The 26506-nt window shown below is 39.5% G+C and overlaps 2 protein-coding genes across 2 annotated transcripts; both read left to right on the plus strand.

Moving 5' to 3' along the window:
* The first annotated feature begins 8405 nt into the window (after positions 1-8405).
* Positions 8406-10200, plus strand: LOC136748800 (recQ-like DNA helicase BLM). The gene is made up of 4 exons (XM_066702847.1): positions 8406-8422; positions 8883-9078; positions 9263-9497; positions 10017-10200. The coding sequence occupies exons 1-4, from the start codon at positions 8417-8419 to the stop codon at positions 10198-10200; spliced, it is 621 nt and encodes a 206-aa protein (XP_066558944.1). The 5' UTR covers positions 8406-8416.
* Positions 10201-11750: 1550 nt separating this feature from the next.
* On the plus strand, positions 11751-24927 carry wdr76 (WD repeat domain 76). The gene is given in 16 exon segments (XM_066701815.1): positions 11751-12074; positions 13992-14171; positions 14555-14656; positions 15035-15127; positions 15541-15587; positions 15827-15854; positions 15856-15906; positions 16118-16216; positions 16673-16713; positions 17085-17238; positions 18548-18703; positions 19020-19135; positions 20658-20756; positions 21046-21198; positions 21335-21388; positions 24481-24927. Coding segments are annotated over 16 exon segments (1761 nt in total). The 5' UTR covers positions 11751-11939; the 3' UTR covers positions 24734-24927.
* Positions 24928-26506: the final 1579 nt, after the last annotated feature.

Consider the following 26506-nt stretch of genomic DNA (forward strand, 5'->3'; position numbering starts at 1 on the left):
TACTTCAATGTTTTACTATCATATGTCAATGAAGACCGACCCCTGCTGGCTATAGGAGCATACAGCATGTGTGCCTGTGCATAGACACTGGCTTGTAACCAGGTAACTGGGTAACGTCCAGAAGCCTTTAATGTCTGTCTCATAGCTTAATGTTTTGAAATTGAAATCTCTGTAGGCCCTTTCCTCATACCTGGTTTAACTAATTCTGGCTAATCAGACGTTAGCCAGAATCACTTAATCTGATAATTTAATCGGGCTATCTCCGTTCCTCGAAGCCAAATAGACCAATGGTGGTTAACCCTTGTCCTGGAGAGCTGCAGGGTCTACAGGCTTTTGTTCTATCCAGATTGTTAACTGCTTCATTGAACCAACTGTGGGTCTTAATTAGGCAAAATGTCCCTGTGTTCAAGGTATCCAATGATTGTTAATTTATAGAGACCTGGAAAGGAAAACCTGCAGGATTGCGAGTCTTCAGGACCAGGGTTGGCCACCCCTGGAATAGAGTGTAACGATTCCCAACTAAGACAGAAGGGGTCACCAGACTGCAGACTTAATGTTTGTAATTAACAAACCCAAGATTGTGAACGTACATTAATATCTAAATACTATCCCCTATACAGACACAGCAAATCAAATAAGTACACACTTCATATGGCTGTTGTATCTAAAAAAGAAAAAAAAACTACTTATTTACAGCAGCTCCAGATGCAAGTCCCTTTTTTAAGTCCCTGCAAGACTTTTTACAGTCTAGACTGAAAATTCACTGGACCTAATCTATTTTTGATTCTGGCTGGACCCTTCCATTTTGCAGCTAGTTTAGCTAGTTCCTTGTAGCTGCCCAACTGAGTTGGACAGATCATTTTCAGGATAACTTGAAAGAAGTCTTTTTTTCCATTCCTGGAAGCAAGATTAATGTCCATACCAATAGTCAATTACCATACCATACCAATACATCCTTAATCTTTAACCTCCAGCACAGGCTAACTAACCAGCTTGTTGTGCTGGAGGCATCACACGCAGCACATTGAAAAACGCCTTTCTTCACAACCCCTGCAGAAATCAATGTGATTGGAGGGCTTGAGTTTTTATTATTTTTATATTATTCTACAGTTTTTATTAAAACAGTTGGAATTGACAATCAATTAAATTTACAATCTTTATTGTGCATCATAGATTTACATTACATTTGTTAAAATATTGATGTAATTACCTAATAAAGCAGAACTGTGCAGAAGTGAACTGCATGAACGCGACCTGAGTTAGCCAGATCTGTGCATAAAAGCTTGTGCTTCTGCCCAATGACTGCGCTTGCCACACCCCTCTGAAATGGCAATGCCCTTCTCAGAGATCAAGGAGCAATTTTAATAAGATCAGCTTTTAGGGAACGTGTACTGAGAGGTCACCAAGATAATCATCCAGATGTTTTGTTTATCTGAGCGCCATAGAAATGATATATTTTTTAACCCATTCAGACCTGAATTATGTTCCAAGGTTTTGAAAAATATAACAATGCCTTTTTCTTATCTGAAATGCAACCATAAATTAGACGTATATCAAAACTCTTTAATTGTTAAATTAAGTAGGTTCAAGTACATTTATCAGGTCAAAACGGTTTTAAAATACCAATACCAACATCATATGATAGCATCATATATAGCACTATAGTTACAGTACAGTGTGAGGTCATTAGACTGCAGTATATTTACTTTACAGTGTGGATGTATTGTGATATCATTAGATTGCACTATAGTTTCGGTACAGTGTGAAGTCATCAGGCTGCACTATAGTTTCGGTACACTGAGGTCATCAGGCTGCACTACAGTTACTGTACAGTGTGAGGTCATCAGAGTGCACTACAGTTACTGTACAGTGTGAGGTCATCAGAGTGCACTACAGTTACTGTACAGTGTGAGGTCATCAGGCTGCACTATAGTTACTGTACAGTGTGATATCATTAGACTGCAGAATACTCACTGCACAGTGTGAGCTGCACTATAGTTATGGTACAGTGTGAGGTCATTTGACAGCACTGTAGTTACTGGGCAGTGTGAGGTCATTAGACTGCACTATAGTTACTCTACAGTGTGAGGTCATTTTATTCCTTATTACTGAATTATTTGTATTTATTATTTTATTTTATAGTTATTATCAACTCATTTTCTTGTTCTGATGTACTGTTTTTATAGTAGTAAGGTAATTCATCAGTGCTGGAGAACTGAGTGCAATAACAAGGTTTCCGACCTACTGTCCATTGTAATGGATGGCAATCTTTGAAAAAATCCTGTATAAAAACTTGCAATCAAACATATGATATTAAAGTTTAATGAATAAGTTCCATCTTTAAATATTGTTTTAAAACTATTACATCTTGCAATCAATATCTATAAATGTGAATAAAACATACAAACATTTTCTTTACTTTTCCGTGTGGAGTGGAGTCCTGCCACGCTTATCTTCAGTGAGGTGGATTGGATTTATTTCAAAATAAAACAAGATGAGCTATACTGCCATACTGTCAAGGAACTTGAGGATATAAGGGGTCCTAACTTCTACAAAAGTAAAAAAAAAGAAAAAATACAAGCTACACTGTGACGTCCATTGTAATGGACACAAGGTCTGAAGGGGTTTTAACTAGACTACATTATGATGCAGAGATCCCCAACGTCATTGGTGCTGTGGACTGCAGTCAGATCTCCAACAAGACACCCTCAGAACCTTACATTATCAGTTATGTGAAATCAAAAATGAGGTACTATGGACTCTATATATGTATTTCCCCTTAAATCTCAGCAGCTCATTTACTTAAGGTTTTGGTCTCTACACTTCTGAGATATATATTGTAGCTAACAATATTGATTACTAACACTGTTAGGATTAATACAAACGTTCAATATATATAGCTAAAATATTAACATTATTAATCTTTCAAATTACCCTTAGAGTGAGTCATCATGAGTTCCAGAAAATTAAATTATCTATGAAGTGAGGGCAGTAGTGTATGGAGGGTGATCAGTGCCAAAATTAAGATGAACGTGATTATGAACATGAAGAGGATTATGAACGAGAACATGAAGATGATTATGAACATGAAGATGATTATTAACATTAACATGAAGACGATTATGAAGATGAACATGAATAGGATTATGAACGAGAACATGAAGATGATTATGAAGATGATTATGTGCATTGGATTAGCCAATAAGCCCACTAGCTCTGATTGACAGAGTTCAATGTTTTGTCACATTGAAAAAGAAAAAGAAATACAAGAGACGCTACGAAATGTAGAAGCGCACTGACAAATGTGAATAGCAAAGAGACAAACAGGAAATAAATATATACATGTTGAAAATAATGAATGAATAATTAAATGTTTAAATAAATAGATGAATAAATAGATAGATAGGCCTAAATGGAGGCATGGACTCCACTAGACCTCTGAAGGTGTGCTGTGGTATCTGGCACCAAGATGCGAGGTGGGGCCTCCATGGATCGGACTTGTTTGTCCAGCACATCCCACAAATGCTCGATTGGATTGAGATCTGGGGAATTTGGAGGGAAAGGCAACACCGTGAACTCGTGATTCATCAGACCAGGCCACCTTCTTCCATTGCTCTGTGGTCCAGTTCTGATGCTCAGGTGCCCATTGTAGGTGCTTTTGGCAGTGGACAGGGGTCAGCATGGGCACCCTGACTGGTCTGCGGCTACGCAGCCCCATACACAACAAACTGCGATGCACTGTGTGTTCTGACACCTTTCTACCAGAACCAGCATGAACTTTTTCAGCAATTTGAGCTACAGTAGCTCGTGGATCGGACCACACGGGCCAGCCTTCACTCCCCAAGTGATCAATGAGCCTTGGCCGCCCATGACCCTGTCACCGGTTAACCACTTTTCCTTCCTTGGACCGCTTTTGATAGGTACTGACCACAGCAGGAACACCACACAAGATCTGCAGTTTTGGAGATGCTCTGACCCAGTCGTCTAGCCATCACAATTTGGCCCTTATCAAAGTCGCTCAGATCCTAACGCTTGCCCATTTTTCCTTCTTCTAACACATCAACTTTGAGGACAAAATGTTCACTTGCTGCCTAATATATCCCACCCACTGACAGGTGCCATGATAACGAGATTATCAGTGTTATTCACTTCACCTGTCAGTGGTCATAATGTTATGGCTGATCGGTGTATATAGCCTACCTATATCTGTATATGTATGTGTTCTAAAGCTCCACAATACATTGTATAAAGCCTAAAATAAATGCAATAGATTAAAATGTATGACTATTGCCTCGGTTCCACTGGCTTAAGCGTCGTGTCTGCCATGTCGTGCCGGAGTCCCAGAGCTGATTGTAAACCAGGCCGCTGAGATCCGTCCTCTGATGAGCAGCAGCGACTGTGGGTCTGGTTTGTGTTCGTGTTAAAAACAGAGACAGAAACACTGCGAGCGACACAGCCTGACGAGAGAGGACTTTGTGTCTGTTTTATTCTTTCTGCTTTACATGGCTGTAAACAGCGTAATAAATGCACGTTTCTGTTCAGAGATATCAGGAAGAGCTAAACGTGTAGAGACAATATTATATTCAGACAAGCGTGTTCACATAAGAATACGTTTCCATGTGCAACAATAATACTAAATAGCAAATATATATTAGTATTATTATCGTCATCATTTGTGCTAGTATATAGTCACAGCGTGACTCCCTTAACTTATTACCTTACTACAGATTTGTAACTGCAAACGATACTTTTTGCCGTATTATTTATAAAGTACTTATCAGATCCTTAACCAGGGCAAGTTACAGTTGAGACTAAACACACACGTTTCACATTAATCATCCGGATACAATATAGCAGCTTTAACTGAACTAAAGTGCGCGTCTCAGTCATGGCGTTTATGGACACATTTATTAAACCAGTCCTTATGTTTTAGAGGGAAATCCAGATCTGCTGTATTCATTTATTTATTCATTAATTTAACTTGTAAATGGACACGTTAACTGAATCGTGTTCGCCTTCACACTGACTGTCTCCGCGGATTGTCCTGAAACCCATTCACAAAACACAGCCTGAAACACCGGCCAGTTATTCATAAAATATTAATAATATCGGCTGCTACCGATCTTCCCTTTATCTATAGATACCGTGTGAGCGACTAGATGTGTCTCTGCAAATTTTCCTGAATAAAAACAAAGAATACAATATAGAAACTATTAAGTTTGAACTTCCATTGAAACACGTCTGTCCGCCATCGCTGTGCGTCTGACTTCCGACCACTTTCTATGGCAACATTGTAAAAGCGGACAGTCTGCATCTTCATCCTCATCACCATCACTGGCATTTTGTGGGTTTGAATTATGATGTATGGATGATGTTTTTTAGGTATAGTTTTTACAAATATATTTAATTTCATGGAGTTAAATACATGATTAAACAAATACATGGACATTTAGGCCTGTCTATCTATCCATTTATTTATTTATTTAAACATTTATTTAAACATTTATTTATTCATTCATTATTTTCAACATGTATATATTTATTTCCTGTTTGTCTCTTTGCTATTCACATTTGTCAGTGCGCTTCTACATTTCGTAGCGTCTCTTGTATTTCTTTTTCTTTTTCAATGTGACAAAACATTGAACTCTGTCAATCAGCGCTAGTGGGCGGTACCAGTGCGCTTATTGGCTAATCCAATGCACATAACCATCTTCATGTTCACATTCATAATCCTCTTCATGTTCATAATCACGTTCATCTTAATTTTGGCACTGATCACCCTCCATATTCCCTACTGTGGAAGACACTCGCAAAAAGTGGATACAAAATATTAGGCGTGAGGGGTTCAACATGACCCCTCAAATAGAGTCTGCAGTCGCCACTTTCAAAGAAAGATTTGCCTTCAACTATTCTGTACAACCGGAAACAGCACAGGGGAAAAAGCACTATCCACTGTCGTGTCACTGATGAAGGTCACCCAAACTGGAACATACAATCGACGTAGTTCTTGGTATTTTGGAGCCCCGAACCCGAATCGCCATAAACCCTTTACGATTGGCTCTCATTGCCGCCCTGCTATTGGCTGCTGAATCACCTTCTGTTTTAAATGTTTTTGGTGGACTCTGCTACATCATTAGACTGCTAGCGGGTAGACGAGGATTATTACATTTGTAATCATGTTAAAATCACTAGCATGATTATACACACCAACATTATTGTATTGTATGTATTACCCTTCATTAAACTACATCGAATATTACTGCTTTAATACTGAATGTAAAATTAATTTTAAAAACCCATGTGACATATAAGTCAGAGTAAAGTTAAAATTAGAAAAATAAGACAGTTTACAAACGAGAGGCCACTGGACCCATTGTTTGCTCATTGGTGTCCACAAATAGCTTAATGATACGAGGATCAATTACATTAAAGAGAATGCATTTTTTTTCAGAGTTGGACCAAATAAACAGATTACAGAAACACAAACATATATCCCTGTCAGAGTCAGAACAAGATGCGTTACAATATCCCTGTCAGGATATGCTTAATACTATAACGATAAATAGTTACAGATATAGACACATATTGTGAATATGGTGTTGATACAGTACAGTACTTAAAGAAGTGAGGGAAATTAATTTTAGGCCGCTAACTCAAATATTCCAAATGACACTTAGAACAACTGACTGGAAGACAGCAAATATCATACCAATCCACAAGAAAGGGGACAAAACTGAGCCAGGAAATTACAGACCAATCAGTCTCACCTGCGTCTAAAAATTATTAGACAGAAAATAGAGGAGCATCTTAATGAAACCATATTCTTGGAGATAGTCAACATGGGTTTAGACGAGGCAGATCATGTCTTACTAATTTACTAGAATTTTTTGAACATGCAACTGCAGCTGTAGAAAGCAAATGATATGATATGATATACTTTGATTTTCAAAAAGCTTTTGATAAGGTTCCACACCAAAGACTGATCCTCAAATTGGAAGCTGTAGGCATTCAGGGTAAAGTAAGTAGATGGATTATGAACTGGTTGATGAACAGAGGGTGTCAATTAGAGGAGTTGCTTCTAACTGGAGTGAAGTTTTTAGTGGAGTTCCACAGGGATCAGTACTAGGGCCTTTGCTTTTTCTAATCTGTATTAATGATCTGGTCTCTGGGATAGCTTGCAAACTTGTAAAATTTGCAGATGATACTAAAATAGGTGGCTCAGCAGATACAATCTCGGCAGCACAGGTTATTCAGAGGGACTTGGATAATATTCAGTTGTGGGCCGACACCTGGCAGATGAAATTCAGTGTAGACAAGTGCAAGGTAATACATGCAGGTAACAAAAATGTCCACTATAATTACACTATTGGAGGAATAGAACTAGGAGTCTATGTGGACTCCTCACTTTCTCCATCCAAACAGTGTTGGGAAGCAATAAAAAAGGCAAACAGAGTGTTAGGGTATATTGTCAAAAGTGTAGAATTTAAAACAAGGGCAGTAATGTTCAGACTGTACAATGCACTAGTTAGAGCTCATCTGGATACTGTGTGCAGTTCTGGGCTCCACACTTCAAGAAAGATATCGCTGCTCTAGAGGCAGTTCAGAGGAGAGCAACCAGACTTATTCCAGGTCTGAAGGGAATGTCCTACTGAGAGACTGAGGAACTGAACCTTTTCACCCTGGAACAGAGGAGACTACATGGGGACTTGATTCAGGTCTTCAAAATCATGAAAGGCATCGACCACATCAAACCAGAGGAGCTTTTCCAGATCAGCAGGGACACACGCACCCAGGACACAAATGGAAATTGGGCTTCAAGGCATTCAAGACAGAAAACAGGAGACACTTCTTTACACAGAGAGTCGTCACAATCTGGAACAAACTCCCCAGCGATGTGGTAGAAGCTGAACATTTGGGAACATTTAAAAATAGTCTGGATAGGATCCTTGGATAACTTAGATATTAATGGACACCAAACGAGCACGATGGGTCGAATGGCCTCCTCTCGTTTGTAAACTTTCTTATGTTCAGTGTTTCTTTATACATTTGTAGGCGTTAAAAGATGCTCAGTTACAGACAGGTATGTTCGGTAAAGGAGCCGCCTTTTCTAGGCACAATGCCGACAGACTCCATAGAAAGCTGGTGCTGGAAAATATCTTTAAGGAAAACCTGTACATTATGTTATGATACAGTGCAGTTCAAGGCATAAAACATATTACATACAGAGAGTGTCGATAAGAGGAGTTGCTTCTAACTGGAGTGAGGTTGTTAGTGGAGTTCTATAGAGATCAGAAATTGGGCCTGTGCTCTTTCTAATCTATATTAATGATCTGGACTCTGGCCTCTTGTCGAATATGCCCAAGCTGTGACATACATTTCTGCAGGACCAAAAGCTGCATCTGTTCTCAGCGGCTTCATGCAGGTAAGAAAAGGGCTGAATTATGCAAGACATTCCTCCTACTCCTATATGATCAAGGCGAAACAAAAAAAAAATCCAGTCAATTATTTGAATTCACTTTCAAAACCCTTGTTTAAAAAATATAATCACAAACTGTTTTAACAAGATGATTCTTAAAGTGAACTCATGCCTACGGCAGTCTATGATCATTATCTTGGTCCACCTCCACAGGGTACAATACTATATCAAGTTACACTGATATCAGTATTCCAGGTCTATGGTTTGTTCTTAATAACATTTGTTGTGATGCTTGATGAGCAGAAACATCAGAGGATAGCTGGAGGTGTGGTTATATTCCTGGCATGAATCGTGCTGTCTGAAGTCCACCAGGGCAGTGAAAATCCACAGTAGTTTCAGTTAATTGCTGTCACTGGATTAAGAACATGTTTTATCAAACCTTGCATCTCTGTGTTTTTCTTCACAGGTAGAGTTCTACGAGACAGAAAGTGCCTCCAGCATCAAGAGGCATAAGGCAGCAGTGACCAAGAATGTGTCAAAGAGGGAAGAGATGGTCCACAAATGCCTTCAGGAACTTAATGATCTTTGCAAGAAGCTGGGAAAGATCTTTGGCATACACTATTATAACATCTTTTCCACTGCCACTCTGAAGAAAATTGCAGGTAAACTGCAGTGAATTGTGCAGTTTAGACAATTTGGTCTAAAGATTATTAGTCATGAAACACAACCTTTTCGATGCAGTCAAAAATATATTTAAAAAGCCAGGGAATACATTGTTTCCCCCTTTGCATTAACTCGTAATTATGATTATCTTTGTAAAAAGATAAAATATTTTCTTTCTTACAGAGACATTATCAGCTGACCCTGAGGTTCTAGTTCAAATCAATGGAGTGACAGAGGACAAGCTGGAAAAGTACGGTGCAGAACTGATTGAGCTTCTGCAGAAATATTCTGAATGGCAGTTGCCGGGTAAGAGCACTCCGCCAAATGGGAGGGGAGGAAAGCGAAAGAGAGCCTCTGCTTACAAAAAGTCAAAGACAAGAATAGGAGGCTACAGTAACAAGCAGTCTGCTACCAAAAGGTAAGTGAGTTAATTTCTCCAAGCATGAGATTAATGAATTCTTATGCTGTGCCTGGAAATCCTGTCCTTTAGCAGTGTTTCATCATACGCAGGAATGCATGTGTGCATAAATTCAATATATATTTATTGTGATAATAACGTTATAGTTGTTTACTTTTGTCTAGGTGTGTGTCTGTCTGTATTTATATATACGTATGTACTGTATTTTTAATTATATGCCCTGTATTCCAACCTTAGTTTTTACATATTTTATATAAATTCATTATTCACAAAAAAAGGAAAAAAAAGCTCTGCTTGCTGCCTGGGTCTTCCTTTTCATACTTCTACATTTAAGTTGAATATGAATATACACAGTCCTTGGCACTTTTACTTCAGTAAAATTCTCCAAAGGCCATGTCCGAAAAGCAAGAGAAAAGGCATACCCTGGCAATCTTTATATTGACCACAAGTATTTGTTGTAATACTCCTGGAGTTGGTTCCAGTTAAGCGATTACTTTTATTTTGCTCTCGTTCTTGTAGCTACGGCAATGGCAATTCCTGGACGTCCTCTAAAGGAGGCTCCAGGGCCAGGAATCGGAATGCAGCCGGGAATTCTAAACCAGCCATGGTGGCACCAGCTGGCAAGAGACCAGGCTTCATGGCACCACCATTGCCACGAACCAACCAGCGCCCCTTTCTCAAGCCACACTTTTCACATGCATAGGTGGAATACAACCATTTTTACGTGATTTTCAAAACTCCTGTTTTTCTTTGGGAGGGGGGATGGAGAGGATCGACTCTATTGAGAAACCAATGAAAAGGGTAAATACGGGGCAAACCACTAGACAACTCACTACCTCTGGATAATACTGTCACAGCATGTTTTGAAAAGCAAGTGGTGTACATGTCCTTTACTGTTTATTCTGGGATGCATACTTCTGTAGAAAATCCAGTTTTAACTTCTAAAGTGTTTTTTAGGAAATATCAGGAATATCCAGAGCTTTCTGTTCAAGTAAAGTATGAACGGTTTAGTCAACAAAAAGCCATTACGTGAACATGTCAGTGACAGGAATCTGCTTTAGAGTGTTCTGTTGTTTCATCTTTGTTGTGTTACCTTTGTGAGTTTACTCTGTTCAATGTGCTTCCCTTGCTGGGGATTGAAATGCATATAGATGAATGGTTCTCGTATGCCCAACAATGTCTGTCGATCCTACTTTTCAAATTTTTGTACTACTGTACAATGTTATGTTTTTCTTTTTATCGTCTTGCCATTCCTGAAGATTTAGACAAAGCACAAAGTTGAGTTGCCAGTTGGTGATACTCTGTCACAGTTTTTACTTATTGTAAATGTATATAATAAAAATCTATTTTATAAAACCTATACTTCAATGTTTTACTATCATATGTCAATGAAGACTGACCCCTGCTGGCTATAGGAGCATACAGCATGTGTGCCTGTGCATAGACACTGGCTTGTAACCAGGTAACTGGGTAACGTCCAGAAGCCTTTAATGTCTGTCTCATAGCTTAATGTTTTGAAATTGAAATCTCTGTAGGTATAGCAAATAATCCAGACACATACAAGAGAAAATGCATGGGTAGATTTTTTTAAATTTTATTTAGCATGCAGGCAGATTAATCAATTATGCCCTTCAGTGGAGTGCTAATCATGGTTTTAGTAATGGAAAACACCAATGTGATGGTCCATCACTAAATCAAAGGTCCAACGACCCACATTTTAAATGTTAATTAAGTCTAATTGGTGGGCTATAGAGTGTCAGTGTTGCTTGGGTGAGTTTGGATGATTTTTTGGAAGGCTTAGAGCAGTGTTCACTAAGTCTGATGTTGGAGAGCCGCCATTAGTTTTATAGGTCACTCTAATGCAGTGGTTCTCTATCCGGTCCTGGAGACCCCCTGCCCTGCTGTTTTTGTTCCAACCATGATCTTTATTAAATAATTTAGCCTTATTTAGCATTGTTAGGTCAATTAAGGTTTCAACTAAGTAATTAAGACCTCAGCTGCAAGAAAACCAGAAAGAAAGGAGAGTCACCAGGACCAGTTTGGGAATCACTAGTCTAATGCCTGGTTTCATGGACCTTTATTTGCATTAGTCTACTACTCTACCTACAATATTGCTAATTTGGGTTTTTAAATAAATTAAAATACTGGGGAACACAGGTTACTTATTGATTAAAAGAAGTATTATTTATGAATAATAATATTTGGAGTACCATCGCAAAATATCTGTAAATTACAGGATTTACTCAAAATACCTGCTTAATTATCAAAAACGAATAAAATGATGAGGCAAGGAGGAACTGGACTGGGCAGAGTCCCGTGCATCTTGGAAAACGGAACATTTTAATTACATTTACAGGCCAGGAAAAGTCATGGAAAATAGGCAAAACTTTTAAATACCGTTGGAAAGTATTGGAAAACGGCAACAACATATATTTCGACAAAATGAATAAAGGGGGCGTGTCTGCGGCTGGAGCTGCCCGCCTGTTTACAGGTGCAGTTATCGCGAGAGTAGGACTGGGTAATTGTTGGCGGGTGGATGACTGTCACTTCAGTAGTGTGAGGATAAGAAAAGAGCAGGTAAATACATTATAATTCACAGCAATGCTTTGTCAAGAGTGCATGTTGATTGTCATTATTATGTTGTCCTGGACTGAAATCAAAAGTTCGACCCATCCGCTAATCTCAAATGAAACCCAGTATATTGGCGAGTTATACAGGCTTTTTGTCATTTTCGTTTAAAATAATAATACAAAAATGATACATCTACCCACGATACTCGTAAGACACAGTTATGTGCCGTACGAGCCTGCATTTTTATATTATTAAAAAAAAACGTAATAAAATCGATGTACTCTACAAGTTTTGAAAGTAAAATCTATAGGCCTACGTTGATTGATATATAAACCCAATCTTTTAAGAAATTGGTTGTTTTATAAAGCAAAATTAATCTATCGCCTCATACGGTTCATGGGCCACAAGGCTGACGTCTCACTCGCTTTTGTTTTGAAATGAAAGCTTTTTGAATACTTGCGTCCAATGTGCCGTTCAGCGCCCCGACCAGCGAGCTGTCGGCGTTAGTGCTTATTTAAATGAATTGATCCAGCCGCGGCCCTGCAGGTCAGTTGAGCCAATAACTGGGTCATGCAATCACTCGTAAGGGCTCAAGTGAACTGAGGAGCAGCTCTCAGACTGGGCTGCTGCTGCTCACCTGTTGTCACAGTGGAAATCATATAAATCCCGATCCTCGTCTGCTGTAAGTTTTTGAAAGGTATTATCTGATTAATAAGTTCAATTAAACGAACATTGTTAATTTGTGGTGCATTAAGTTAACACATTTTAAAGCGTTAGGCTATTGTAGGGAGGCATATGAATCAGAGTATTTAACGATTCAGTGACTTCAACTCCCACAGTTGTGTTCTCCGCATTATTCAAGGCACCAAGGTCGCGATCTTGTAGCGCAGATGTGCGCAGATCTGCAGAATGTCGCTGATCCCATTGGTGGAGCAGCGCAGATCTGAACCAATTGTCAACTAAGTGACGTCAAAGGTTGACCAATCAGCGACCAAGAGTCCTAAATTACGGAAGAGTTACAAAACAGCTCGGGAAGCGGGGCTTGCGTGGTCTGCACACGTTGCTGTAGGGCAGGCCGGAGCAGTCGCCTGTGTGCTCAGTGGAAGCAGATTGCAAAGAGCGGTATCTCACAATGCCAACCAGCGGCGAGGATACAGATGGATACCTCAGTCTGATTAATATTCGTCTTCCTTTTGTTAAATTGAAGCGCATACAGGTAAACTTAAATCGTTTGAAGAGATTGCTATGATGATTCTGTTAAAAACTAACCAAACCAAAGTAAAAGCAAGCCCAAACCAAAAGTAAATTACAATTTCATAGCTGTGGAAGCTAATAACAGATGTGATTGTTATATCTGGATCCAATTAAGTCGTCTCAAATTAACAATACAGTAGCAGTAGCTTAAAGAAGGTTCACTATCAAGAAAAGGAAAATACTTGGTCTTGCCTTCTGTCTGTATTTGCCATGAACAGTAGCTACCAATATGCAAGTGAACACAGCTATGGACTGATGGATTGATTTCGATCACAGAAAATTGTATTTTGGCAAGACTAATGTGAAGGAGTCTTAAAGGATGGGATTACAACTACCATTTCAAATTTGACTGTGTAACAATAGACTTTCACATTCTTTACAAATGAAAGGACTTAATATAATTTTCCAGTTTTTTGACTCCAGGTGCTCTGTCCTCAAAATAAACTATAAACAAAATACTGTTCACTCTTGCAGCTTGTTATATCCATCTCTTTTCTTCCCTGCTCTGTACTCTGTGCTCTTTGAAGCTCTTTCCACCATTACAAGTATGCAATTATTTTTAATTTCTTGAATTATGTTTGATACTCTTGTTGCCCTTTTATAGCTACAGTGACTCAAACCCCTTCTTAAACTAAACTGAAATAACAGCAGGTTTGTGAATTATTACAGGAGTTGACCCCCACACCAGACCAGTCTGTAGCAGAGATGCTAAGCAGGTCTGCTGATGATACAGAAGCTTCTGAAAAAGAGAGGGCGGTGTCTCTGCCCGAGGGTCTGCACCCCAAACAGCTGGTATACAGGTCTCCAAACATGGAGGCTGCTGTGCCCAGACGAGGCATCAAAAGAAAGGTATTAAGACCAGGTCACCCAGTGCCGTTATCATTGATGGGTCTGCCACAATGTAAAGCAGCACCCTTCAGTTTTAGTTAATAGGTTAATACCTGGCAGAGCTCCAAAAATGTTTTTTATGCCATATTAGAGGTTCAGCACACAGTTGTCTTGTTTGTTAATAAGCCCCTTCTATGTTTATAATGCAGCATCTACAAAAAACACACAATTCTATACATTCTACATCGCCAAATATGATGATGGACAAGTCAATTCACAAATTCAGTTTTAATTATAATGGTGGGATTTCATTTTATTTTTTTATTTTTTTTAAGATTTGTATTGCAGAAGTGTGCAGTTCGTTTTTCTTCCACATGCATGACATTGTGTTGATGTTTCTATAGCATGTAATGCCTTCAGTGGATGAACTCTGTGCGCCACAAAACACAGCCCTCTCAGACAGTGCTAGTGACTCGGACAGCAGCAGCGAGTGTGGATCTGCAGTGGTATGTGTATGAAATGTCCTGACCGTTTTTTGTCCTATTCTTTTTAAACTTGGTTTTATAATTCTGGATGTGGGGAAATTGCTAGGAAGCTTCAACAGTGGAAAGAAGCTGAAAGAATCTTATTTTTCTGTGATTTTCCTCTGTGCAGTGACTCCACTACAGACTTGAGAATTACAAACTTGTACCCTATTGTGGTTTGATATTAGTAATTGAAGGTGGCTTCTCACCTGTGTTGGAGTATATCCTTGTATGTTGTGGTTTGTGTTTCAGTCAAAGTTTGCATTTGTTCTATCATTAAGTACGGGAGGATTGACTCCAAGGGGAATATATTTTAATCAATGAAACCTTTTTTTTTTTTTTTGTATTATTGTTTTGCAGGCTCCTCCTGGTACTTTGTCCTTGTATGAATTTAAGCGCTTGAAGAACATCAGACAAAACCAAGAATTTCTCTCATCAATGAACATTAAAGAGGTACATTTGCTTTGTGGTTTGTTAAACACAATATACTAGCCATATAGTCACTACTATGTTGGTTCGGGTGATTCAAAAAACAGTTAATCCAGACTACTGGTAGTAATTCAAATTTGTGTAAATTGACTATGACTTAAAAAAATAGTTTTACAAGAAGTTGAAACCCCATTGTGCAGTTTTGTGTTGAAGACTGATCAACTTAACAGCCTGGAAGTGAAATTTCCTTCTTAACTTAAAGGATCACCAGCCCAAATAACATCAGTTTTACTGTTTAGTTCCACACAGCTTGAACATACCTATTTTTCCAGTTCTCAAATATATATATATTTTAACTTTAAATGTGAATAAATTATCCTGGATCCATTGAAATGGAATATATAAACTCTCACTTTTTTTTTTTTTTTTCCTCTCAGACTACTGCCACTTTGAAAAATAAACCTGCCCGGCCACCTGTGAAGAAGTAAGGAATAATTTAAATATATTCTTCTAATGCATGTTAAAATGCTCTTTTTCTTATGGTGGAGAAAAGAATCAAGCATTTCCATTTTTGTTGACAAGTGCTAAAGAACATGCATCCTTTGCCGTATTTATTCTCAGATCTTCAGTATTGATCAGCCTATGCTTTCACTTTGAACAAAAGTGGGCCGTGCTCTCTTGTGGGGTTTGGTCACCAGTTTCTTCTCTTTTCTGTCCATACAGGGTCATACCAAATTCTCCACAGCGCAAGGGGGCTTGACACAGTGGGAAACTCCCTCCCAGAGATGCCAGTGAAGATACCTGTAAGTGCTTCATGTTTACAGTGGGAGCAATGAAGGAATCAGACCTATCCCCCCATTGTCCAGCAGTTTCAGTAGCTATGAGATGCAGCCTTTTGTGTATAACCCAAAGCCAGGTGTTGGATATTTTACCCTTGTTGCTGTTTGTTCAGTTTTCCCTGACTATAAGAAACATGTTTTCTATTACAAACGTGTCATTTTTTTCATTGAATAGATGTCGCCCACACCTCCTCCAGGACCTATACCAATGCAGCCAGTGAACCTGGAGGAAGGCAGTAGTCTGCCAGCTGAGCTGGTGGAGCTCTGGAATGAGGTGGGAGTGCTGAAAATACCAGGAACTTTATTTTAAACCATGTCACTGCCCCATTTTCACCATGCAATTGGCTTTTTGTGGGAAATAAAATTGTGTTGTGGTCTAACAGTGTTGACAAGATGCACCTTGTGACTGTGACTTGTGACTCAGCTGACTATGGTTTGTGGAATTGTATGGAAGTCTCTAGCTGTGTGTATAATTCAATTGGTCATGTCCAGTGAAACAGTTGGGTATTGAAGTCCAGGTTTGTTTTACTGACCTTCCATTTCATCTTTATGATTGTAACATTTAATTTTTATAGGTTATGCATTTACTTATCCTTGCTTGGTTTATTGACTGTAGGTTATAGCTTCCAAATCTGATATATATATATGTGTGTGTGTGTGTGTGTGTGTGTGTATGTATGTATATATATATATATACACGCACACATTTTTTCCTTCTTTCCCCAAACAGCGCATTGCCAGGGATCGAAAACAGAAATTAGATTTAAAACAGTAAGTTTAATTTATAACTCCATAAACCCTTATGCCAAATTTTTCAGCCGTAGTCCTGCAGGACCTATACAGAGTGCCTTCTGGTTTACAATCCAGCATATTCAATTACTCTGGGCAATTGAATGATTTTCTGAAGATATTTTTAAATACTTCATAATTGACAGTAATGAGTATTTCAGAACAATCTTGTTTAAAATAGGTTGATAGTGTGTGAAAGTCTTAATTTTCTGTGTACTTAATGGTGGGGGGGTGGACGGTGGAATAGGGATATGAGTGTGATGCTGCTTATGCAGAGGTCACTGTAACATAATCCTGGTGGGGGAGTGTATGTATACTTGTTTATTTTCCCTGTTCATTGTTTTTGGTTTTAGGTACAAGTCAGTCCTCAGCAGCATGAGTCTGACTGAAACCCGTGTGGTCAAGGTTGTGAAGGAGCGTGTGGTATCCATGGCCATCCACCCCTGTACCAGCAGGCTGCTGACCGCTGTGGGGGACAAGTGGGGACAAGTGGGACTCTGGGCCCAGGTCAGTACACTCTACATACTGCCCAGAGGCTTAATTGTAATACAGGTCCACAATCCCTTATCCGCAATTCCACAATTCAAAAAGCTCTGAAAACTGAAGGTGCGTGTCGTCAGTTGTCTCGGCACTCCTAGCATTTACACGTCGGGTGCTCTCCAATATGGTTTGCTTGCATGCATTCCATTATTTTCTGTTTTGTATTTGTAATTAATACAATTTGCAGATTATATTTTTCACTTTGACATTATGGATATTTTGTGTGTTGATCAGTGGCAACAACTCCTGATTTTAAATCCATCTTGAGTTCATGTGAAAAAGTCCAAGGGAGGTGATTACTTTTGTGAGCCTCTGTATATCAGGTGCAAATCTGCTAATAAAATAAGTAATAATATATGAATATATGATGTGTAGAAAATCAGATGTTTTAGTAATCAACATGATTATGAATCTTTCACAATTACTAATTTTAATACAAAGCCCAGATTGCCGGCTATATTATATTCAGTAGCCTACCACATAAACTGTGGGTCTGGCGGCTGGAGAAGAAAGTGTTTATAATGTATTCTTTTTGAGGAGTTTAATTAATTTAATTAAAATATGTAGTAACATATAAGAACGGATATATCTGCATATATGTGAATTTCTCCTGCATATTTACTTTTGAGTTCTAGTGTTTAAGGAGTTTGATGTCGTTTTCTTTATGCTGATATTTGAATTACTTTTGGTTTGTAAGTAAGTAAATACACATAAATCGCAATCCAATCTTTAAATTCGATATCTATCGAAACAAGTGTTCGGTTTTGACTCTTTGATTTCGATAAAACTGTACACCCCTAATGTTTGCCTACGGGGTCCTGCCACAGACCGAGCTGTGGTGTTACCTTAATATACAGTACATACACTGAGCTGCCTTTCTGAAATCAGAATTCTGAATCCCAAAACATCTGCCCACGATGGTTTCGGATAAGGGATTGTGAACCTGTATTGGTTTCTTTATTAATCTCATGTAAATAATTCTGATGTCCAGACCTGGAGTGAGAGCATTAAATGATCTACAGTCACCATAAGCGAGTCTGCCTGTTTGTCGTATTGCGGTATTTCTAGATTACTTTTTAGCAGATCTGGAATTTGGCATGACCCAAAAAAAATCACGCCCTCAATCCATTCCTGTACTATCGCCATGTTGTCTGGAGACTGCTGTGTGTCTTCAGACAATGCAATGCCCTGCTTTGTGTACAGTTGCCCCTTGCATGTGCTGGGCAGGTGGTGTGGAGGCCCTGTGTGTCTGAGTGTTGTCTCTCATGTTTCCCAGCACAGGGACCCTGATGAGGGGGTGCTCCAGTTCCTGCCCCACTCTCGCGCTGCCTGCTGCCTGGACTTCTCCACCTCTAACCCGGCTCACCTGCTCTCTGTCAGTTACGATGGCACCATGCGTGCTGCTGACATCAATAAAGCAGTCTTTGATGAGGTGAGTTGTATGACAGTGGCTCTCTCCAGGACACTGGCTGTTACGGCCGGCTCTCCTCTCACTAGTTTGCCCTGTGTGATTTTTTTGCCTTCACTATGTAAAATGGCAAAGTCATGTTGTTACTGTATCATCAGGTGTCTGCTTATTTCACTGAGCTACCTGGATGCAACTTTCCAGCTTGGTAGAAACCAATCAATTTTCAATCCCTAAACAGGGTAGGACCATGTCATGTACAGTCACAGAGTTAATGGTAGTTTTTAAAACAGACATTTCTGAGTGTTTTGATGAACCTTTCTGATTGTATATTTATTTCTAGGTGTATCGCACTGAAAAAAGCCTGTCTAGCTTTGACTTTCTTTCTGAAAACTGTGCCACACTGGTTGTTGGTTATTGGGAAGGAGATGTTGTTCTAGTGGACAGAAGAACGCCAGGGTGAGCTACACCTGCATCTGTCCATCCTGAGATTACTTACTGAAGCTGTCATTTCATTATTTAAACAACTTTGTTGACTTGATTTCCACATTCTGCCCAATGTGATTTATCAAAAATATAATTATTATTATTGATGCATTTGTGAATGGTTACATATTGTGATATACACTCACCTAAAGGATTATTAGGAACACCATACTAATACTGTGTTTGACCCCCTTTCGCCTTCAGAACTGCCTTAATTCTACGTGGCATTGATTCAACAAGGTGCTGAAAGCATTCTTTAGAAATGTTGGCCCATATTGATAGGATAGCATCTTGCAGTTGATGGAGATTTGTGGGATGCACATCCAGGGCACGAAGCTCCCGTTCCACCACATCCCAAAGATGCTCTATTGGGTTGAGATCTTGTGACTGTGGGGGCCAGTTTAGTACAGTGAACTCATTGTCATGTTCAAGAAACCAATTTGAAATGATTCGACCTTTGTGACATGGTGCATTATCCTGCTGGAAGTAGCCATCAGAGGATGGGTACATGGTGGTCATAAAGGGATGGACATGGTCAGAAACAATGCTCAGGTAGGCCGTGGCATTTAAACAATGCCCAATTGGTACTAAGGGGCCTAAAGTGTGCCAAGAAAACATCCCCCACATCATTACACCACCACCACCAGCCTGCACAGTGGTAACAAGGCATGACGGATCCATGTTCTCATTCTGTTTACGCCAAATTCTGACTCTACCATCTGAATGTCTCAACCGAAATCGAGACTCATCAGACCAGGCAACATTTTTCCAGTCTTCAACTGTCCAATTTTGGTGAGCTTGTGCAAATTGTAGCCTCTTTTTCCTATTTGTAGTGGAGATGAGTGGTACCCGGTGGGGTCTTCTGCTGTTGTAGCCCATCCGCCTCAAGGTTGTACGTGTTGTGGCTTCACAAATGCTTTGCTGCATACCTCGGTTGTAACGAGTGGTTATTTCAGTCAAAGTTGCTCTTCTATCTGCTTGAATCAGTCGGCCCATTCTCCTCTGACCTCTAGCATCAACAAGGCATTTTCGCCCACAGGACTGCCGCATACTGGATGTTTTTCCCTTTTCACACCATTCTTTGTAAACCCTAGAAATGGCTGTGCGTGAAAATCCCAGTAACTGAGCAGATTGTGAAATACTCAGACCGGCCCGTCTGGCACCAACAACCATGCCACGCTCAAAATTGCTTAAATCACCTTTCTTTCCCATTCAGACATTCAGTTTGGAGTTCAGGAGATTGTCTTGACCAGGACCACACCCCTAAATGCATTGAAGCAACTGCCATGTGATTGGTTGGTTAGATAATTGCATTAATGAGAAATTGAACAGGTGTTCCTAATAATCCTTTAGGTGAGTGTACAATATACACAATCCAATACAGAGAAGAAGAAAATACAAGATGCATGATACTGTAATGTATCAAAGGATTTAGATATGTAAGCAAATAATTCTGTCTTGACTGACCACTTCATTCTTTTCTTGGTCTGTTCAGGACATCCCATAAGTCCAGGTCCACACTTCACTCCAAGACTGTCAGGACAGTCCACATGCACCCTGTTAACAGGCAGTATTTTGTGGCAGCAGGGAAGGGGTATGTTGAAATAAATGCAGTGCAAATTATCATCTGTGTATTAGACTTTCTGAGGTTTGCCTAGCCAATTCTTCTTATTATTGTGATGTTGGTTAGCACACACATTTATCCAAGGCAAGTTGTATGAGTTAACGAGCGTGAACAAACAACGGATGTACACAATATTACAAGGGTATCGTCATCACTATGAAAAATCATCTACACAGCACACTGAATAGAATACAAGTAGACAAGATTGGGATGTGGAAAAGCTCATAACTAATCTGTACACCCCTATTTTTTCTTTTAGTAATGTGTACATTTACGATGTCCGGCGCCTTAAGCCAAAAGGGACTGAGGCAGTGTGTTCCCTGCCGGGTCACCGCTCAAGTGTTACTTCGGCCTATTTCTCCCCCAGCAGCGGACACAGAGTGGTGACCACCTGCTCGGACCACATGATCCGGTGAGTCTGTCGTCTTTGCGAACTTTAGTTTAGAACTAAAATTGTGAACTATGTTTTGTAGGGATATAATTTTTTTTTTTTACTTTTGACAGATTGTTCCTTTTCAATTAAAAGTAACACTTTTCTCATCTTCCAGAGTATTCGATACTTCTACATGCAAGGGCGAGGCTCCCCTCCTAAATTCGATAAAGTAAGTAGAGCCCTACTGATACAAGTCAGATACCGATACTTGGGGAGCAACATTTCCTGATTTACAGCTATATCTGCCAATATTGCCTTTTTTTGTTAGCATGCAAAACACGTTTTCCAGCATGAATCCGTCAAATTTGTCTCAGAGAAATTGTGACAAATATGCACTGAAGGCAGTATTTTCACATTGTAATAATAAACTAACACATTTTTATAATAAATAACGACCAACATTGCTAACATTTTATAAATTAGAATAAGGGAGAATAAACAAAATATACCAAATGTGCATGTTCTATACATTACAACAGAGTTTCTGTGCGGGCTGTTCACAAGGGGTGCACGAGAAATAAAATGTAATGGCGGATGTAAGCGATCAGTCATTTTGACGGGTATACTGTCAGGAAGAGCCGTTCTTGCAAGTTTTTCCAGTGTGGACTTCCTACCCCTGCTCTCGCGGTATTTTGCTGTGCCCCCCCCACCTGCTATTCCACTATTTCGCCGGCTGCAATCCCTCCCTGCTTTCACCCAATTGATTGTTGTACTCTCACTCAATACTGCCGATCCAACAGTGGTAGGTTATAGTGCAGGAAGCACAATACAGCTGTGTTTTCTCCCAAAAAGGAGCTCCTTTTTTTATGTATTGAAAAATGCCCTCAAAAATGTAACTTATTTACTGCGTATGTTAAAAGCATTGCAATACGAATCACAGACAAAACACAAGGTAGGATTTTAAATAGTTTTGTAAATAACATGTATAGTTTCAGTTTTATCCAACATTGTCTGAGAGATGAGTTTCTTCACTAGTATAGATTTCTTTACTGTGATCTGAACGTGCTTGTCATTTTGAGACAGTTTTTGTTTGCTGATATCCAGTCAACATCTTCGTCAAACCTTTTCTCTTTTGCTTTATTTTAATTGCTTTTGTGAATTTGGAGAAGCGATTTAATTAACTTTTCAGTAAAATGCGACAGGTATTCAATACCAAAGTCTAGAGGTCGACCAATATAGGATTTTGCTGATACCGGTAACTAAGTTGGGAAGACAAGCCGATAACCGATTAATCGGCCGATAGTTTTTAAAATTAATACTGAATGAAAAAACAACGCTTAAAAGTAAAATAATGCTGAACTTTATTACAAAAATAAACAGTACTGACTGAACCATGAAAATGTTTTGTACTTTTAAAAATCAAATAAACATATTAATTATATGAACTATATTAATAAATATTAAAGTAAATAAAATGTATACATCCAAACTGAACCAAAGAGTAACACTCCAAATAACAAATAAAATCAGATGCGTTTCTGATTTGTTTATACGTTTCTCTTGACTGACTTGAAGATATTTTTCTCAAATCACTCACTACCTTTAAATATACAAGCTGGCTAAAGCATAAACATGACTGGATATAAACTACACACTACACTATTTCTACAATCCGACCTGATTTTGTGAACAGTGGACAGCTCACACTTAACGACTGTTTTGCACCGAATGTGTCTTTTTCGTCATGAAGGAGCGCACACACCCGAGTGCTTCAGTACAGGGACACACACTAACGACTGATCTGACATCCTTGTCGTGCATCTGGGTCACAGCCTCCACACTCCCACATCCCGCAGAAACTCGCGTGATCCACGCAGAGAAAAGGTCAACAAACATGGACGTGGACATTTACAGGTCACGTCTGTGTAGCGCAGATGTCCACAGTTATGCACAGATCTGTGCTGCTCCTCCAATGGGATCAGTGGATTTCTACAGATCTGTGCAAAACTGCGGACATCTGCGCAACAAGAACACGACCACAAACTGCTGTTGCTGTTCGTGTTCATGTGTCGGAACAAACGCAAAAAGCGGAGCGAAAAGAGGATGAGTGTGAAGACATGGCCGTGAGAACTTTACTGTGAGAGCTGCTGCTGAGCGACACACAGGCTCTATCCATCCCACAGTGTTAGCATCGCATTATAGGGGTCGATATTTAGCGCAGACCTGGGTCAATTACAGATACTAATTGGTATTTGAAAATATTATTTTCCCTGTATTAGAGTATTTTTAAATAATCTGCCCCGAAACAACCATTGGTAGTTGAAGTATTTTAATAAATACGTATGAAAATCTTATTCTCCTGTCATGTTTATTCTTCTGTTTCTTCTCTCTGCTTCAGTCAGCTCGGCTCTCATTGGCTGCTGATCACGTCACTCTCCACAATCGGTGCTGATCGAGTCGTAAATATTAAACATGTTTAATACAATCGTAGCGGCTCCGACGAGCCTACAATCGCATCGCAGCCCGTCTCTCTCTACACGAACATGGGCAGCGGGACGCGCCCGACCAGGCTGCTTGTAATGACGTATCCGTGCCGATCTGTCGTGAGGGCCAAATCGGGCTTAAAATCGTGCAGTGTGACCCAGCATAATGCAAATAGATGGTAATAAATTGTAACATTCCTGACATTTAAACATTTGGGTAGGACTTGCGTGTTTTTTGTCACATTGTTCCAACCGCTTGATAGCTTTAATGTTGGCGTCCTGTCAGATTGTCGGTAAACATACTGCTGTTCTCTATTAATGCAGCATCTAGTCAAGAAGTTACTTTATAATAATATGACAACGTGTACTTTATACATAGCTTTTAGTTGTTGGTGTTTTAAATCTACATTGTTCAGCTCCCTACAGTCTCAGCCTCAGCTGGTGGTTATTCGCCTCTAGAGGCCGCGCTCATACTGTATAACACAGCGTGCCCTTCCAAGCTGCTCCAGCACCGGACACAGCGGGACAACGGGGAAAAACTATCGTTGTGGATTTAAGGCAAAACCGATATATTGGTCGACCTCTTCCAAAGTCTATACATATTCTTCAGTTATGATGAAAATAAACATTAACCAAAACTATGTATCGGCCAACACTAGGTACTGGTACTGTGTTCGTTTTCTTTCTAACTGTCCAGAAGTACAGTATGTTGAGTTTAAATTATTATTAGAATGACTTTTCTGTTTCATAAGTTACAGCGAGTAAAACCTGAAATGAGCTCAGACTGCTTCCTAGAGGGATTAATCTCTTCATCTCTGGTTTGGTTTATTTCCTGCAGACACATGAACACAGGCCACTGGCTTACCAAGCTGTGTGCCGTGTGGGATCCCCAGCAGGAGGACTGCTTTGTGGTGGGCAGCATGGAGCGGCCACGGAGGATGGTGGTGTTCCACGAGAGCGGCCAGATGGTGCACAACTTCTGGGATGAGCAGTGGCTGGGCTCTGTTTGCTCGGTCGCGGCCTTCCACCCCAGCAGGAACATCCTCGTGGGGGCCAACTCTAGTGGCCGCCTGCACGTCTTCATGAACTGAGAGCCAGAGTGGCCCAGCCAGCACAGCTGTCCCACACTGACTGTATCGCACTGCTTCATTTGATCTGTTTATTTGCTGTTATTAATGTTGTCTTTCATCTACAATGAGAAAAATATTTTATTTGTTTTTGTTGTGTGTGCTAAGTGCTCTGATAAGTTTCCATTAGATGCTGCTAAATAAATGTGATTGGTTTAGATTTTTTTGATTATTTTTAAATGTATTCAACTGAGAGATATAAGTAGAGCATTATGCTTTTAAATACAGAATCAATTTCAGTCTATATGGCACAATATTTTAAAAGATCAGTTTCAGTGAACGGCTTTTGGCTTTTTGCTTTTTGCAAGACACCAAGCAACATGAAGGGATGCTGCCATTGAATTCTCCTGGATGTGGTTTTATGTATCGCAAGTACTTGCATGCTTTGCATGCTTTCAACTTGGGAGGGAAGTTTTGTTCGCTATTGTTTTGTGGTCAATAATGGTTTTGCATTATTTCCGAGAACAATAACGCAAAAATGATCTGTTCACTCTGAATTGAACGGTCTATTTTCGCTGTCTACTTTGCGTTGTTTAGATGTACTCATTGGGTTATTGGAACTCTTCAGATAGACTGCAGGTGACTGAAAGTGTGTAAACTTAATCCTTATTTTTCTCTCAGCTTGAATTTTTTATTTATTTTTCCTGATGGAGTGTGGATGTGGTTGTGATGAGTTGTTTGCTAATGGAAAAAATAGAACTTTTATCCTGTTTTATGAGTTCTTATTCTGTATTGCATTTTATTTTTTGTAATTTCACTTTGCAATATGCAGAGAATCCGAACATTCCCAAATATTTTAAAGAAAAGTCAGCTACTAGAAGCTGCATGGATGTCACAGGCCACATGCGAGCCTGTGGGCCGTCTATTAGCGACACCTGCCCTAAACCTGAGGGAGATGGGAGAGACCTCAAATGCTTAGCATGACTGCAGAGACTTTCTACATTGACTTTTGTACATTGGCAGGTTATGGGTTAAATCACTAAATATTGAGGATCTTTGTTGCCTTCTGTACTGTATTCCAATAGGCATTGTATGTGAATTATATGTATTTTTTATATGGGTTGAGAACAATATATTCAAAGGTAATTAATGATATGGAGATTTCCTCATGTCGATAGCATCAGTAGAAATACTCAGTCCTAAGGAGTCTAAGAAATGTAGATAATTTTATTTAATAATATAAAAACGAATAATACTGTAAGTGTAGTAAATCCTAGGCAGCAAGGCTGTCTTGTGAGCTGATTGGGATTCAGACACTGATGTTTTGTTTGTGATGTGGAAGCTCTGGCTATTGGGCCTGTCTGTCTTAATCTGATATTTCCTTTGCATTTTTAGGAGACTGTGTGCAATTCTGTCCTGTGGCAAGGGACAGTGTGAGCATGGTATACAATAGGAGTGCTGCAGATACACAAGAGCGTATTCCTTTTTATGGTCCTCAGTGGCTTATTATGTAGAGTGATTCCTTTATAGCTACTGGGATGTAGGTTCTAGACTAGTTGTTTATTCCCAGAACTTTGTGTGGGGCCAAGAGTGGGCAGTGTGAGATGAAGATAGATTGTCAGAGAGTATACTGGGAGTTCTTGCTGTCTCACCACATGGAGTGCTAGTTTCAGGTTTTGGTGTGCCTGGTTTGCAGTCCTCTTAAAGGGGAACTTCACTGAAAATCTGTATTTTCTCAGATTATTCTATAAATGGAAACATTCCAGCTCATTCTATGTACCAGAAATGAGAGATCAA

Source organism: Amia ocellicauda, chromosome 4, assembly GCF_036373705.1.
Source record: "Amia ocellicauda isolate fAmiCal2 chromosome 4, fAmiCal2.hap1, whole genome shotgun sequence".
In the NCBI taxonomy this organism is placed as follows: Eukaryota; Metazoa; Chordata; class Actinopteri; order Amiiformes; family Amiidae; genus Amia; species Amia ocellicauda.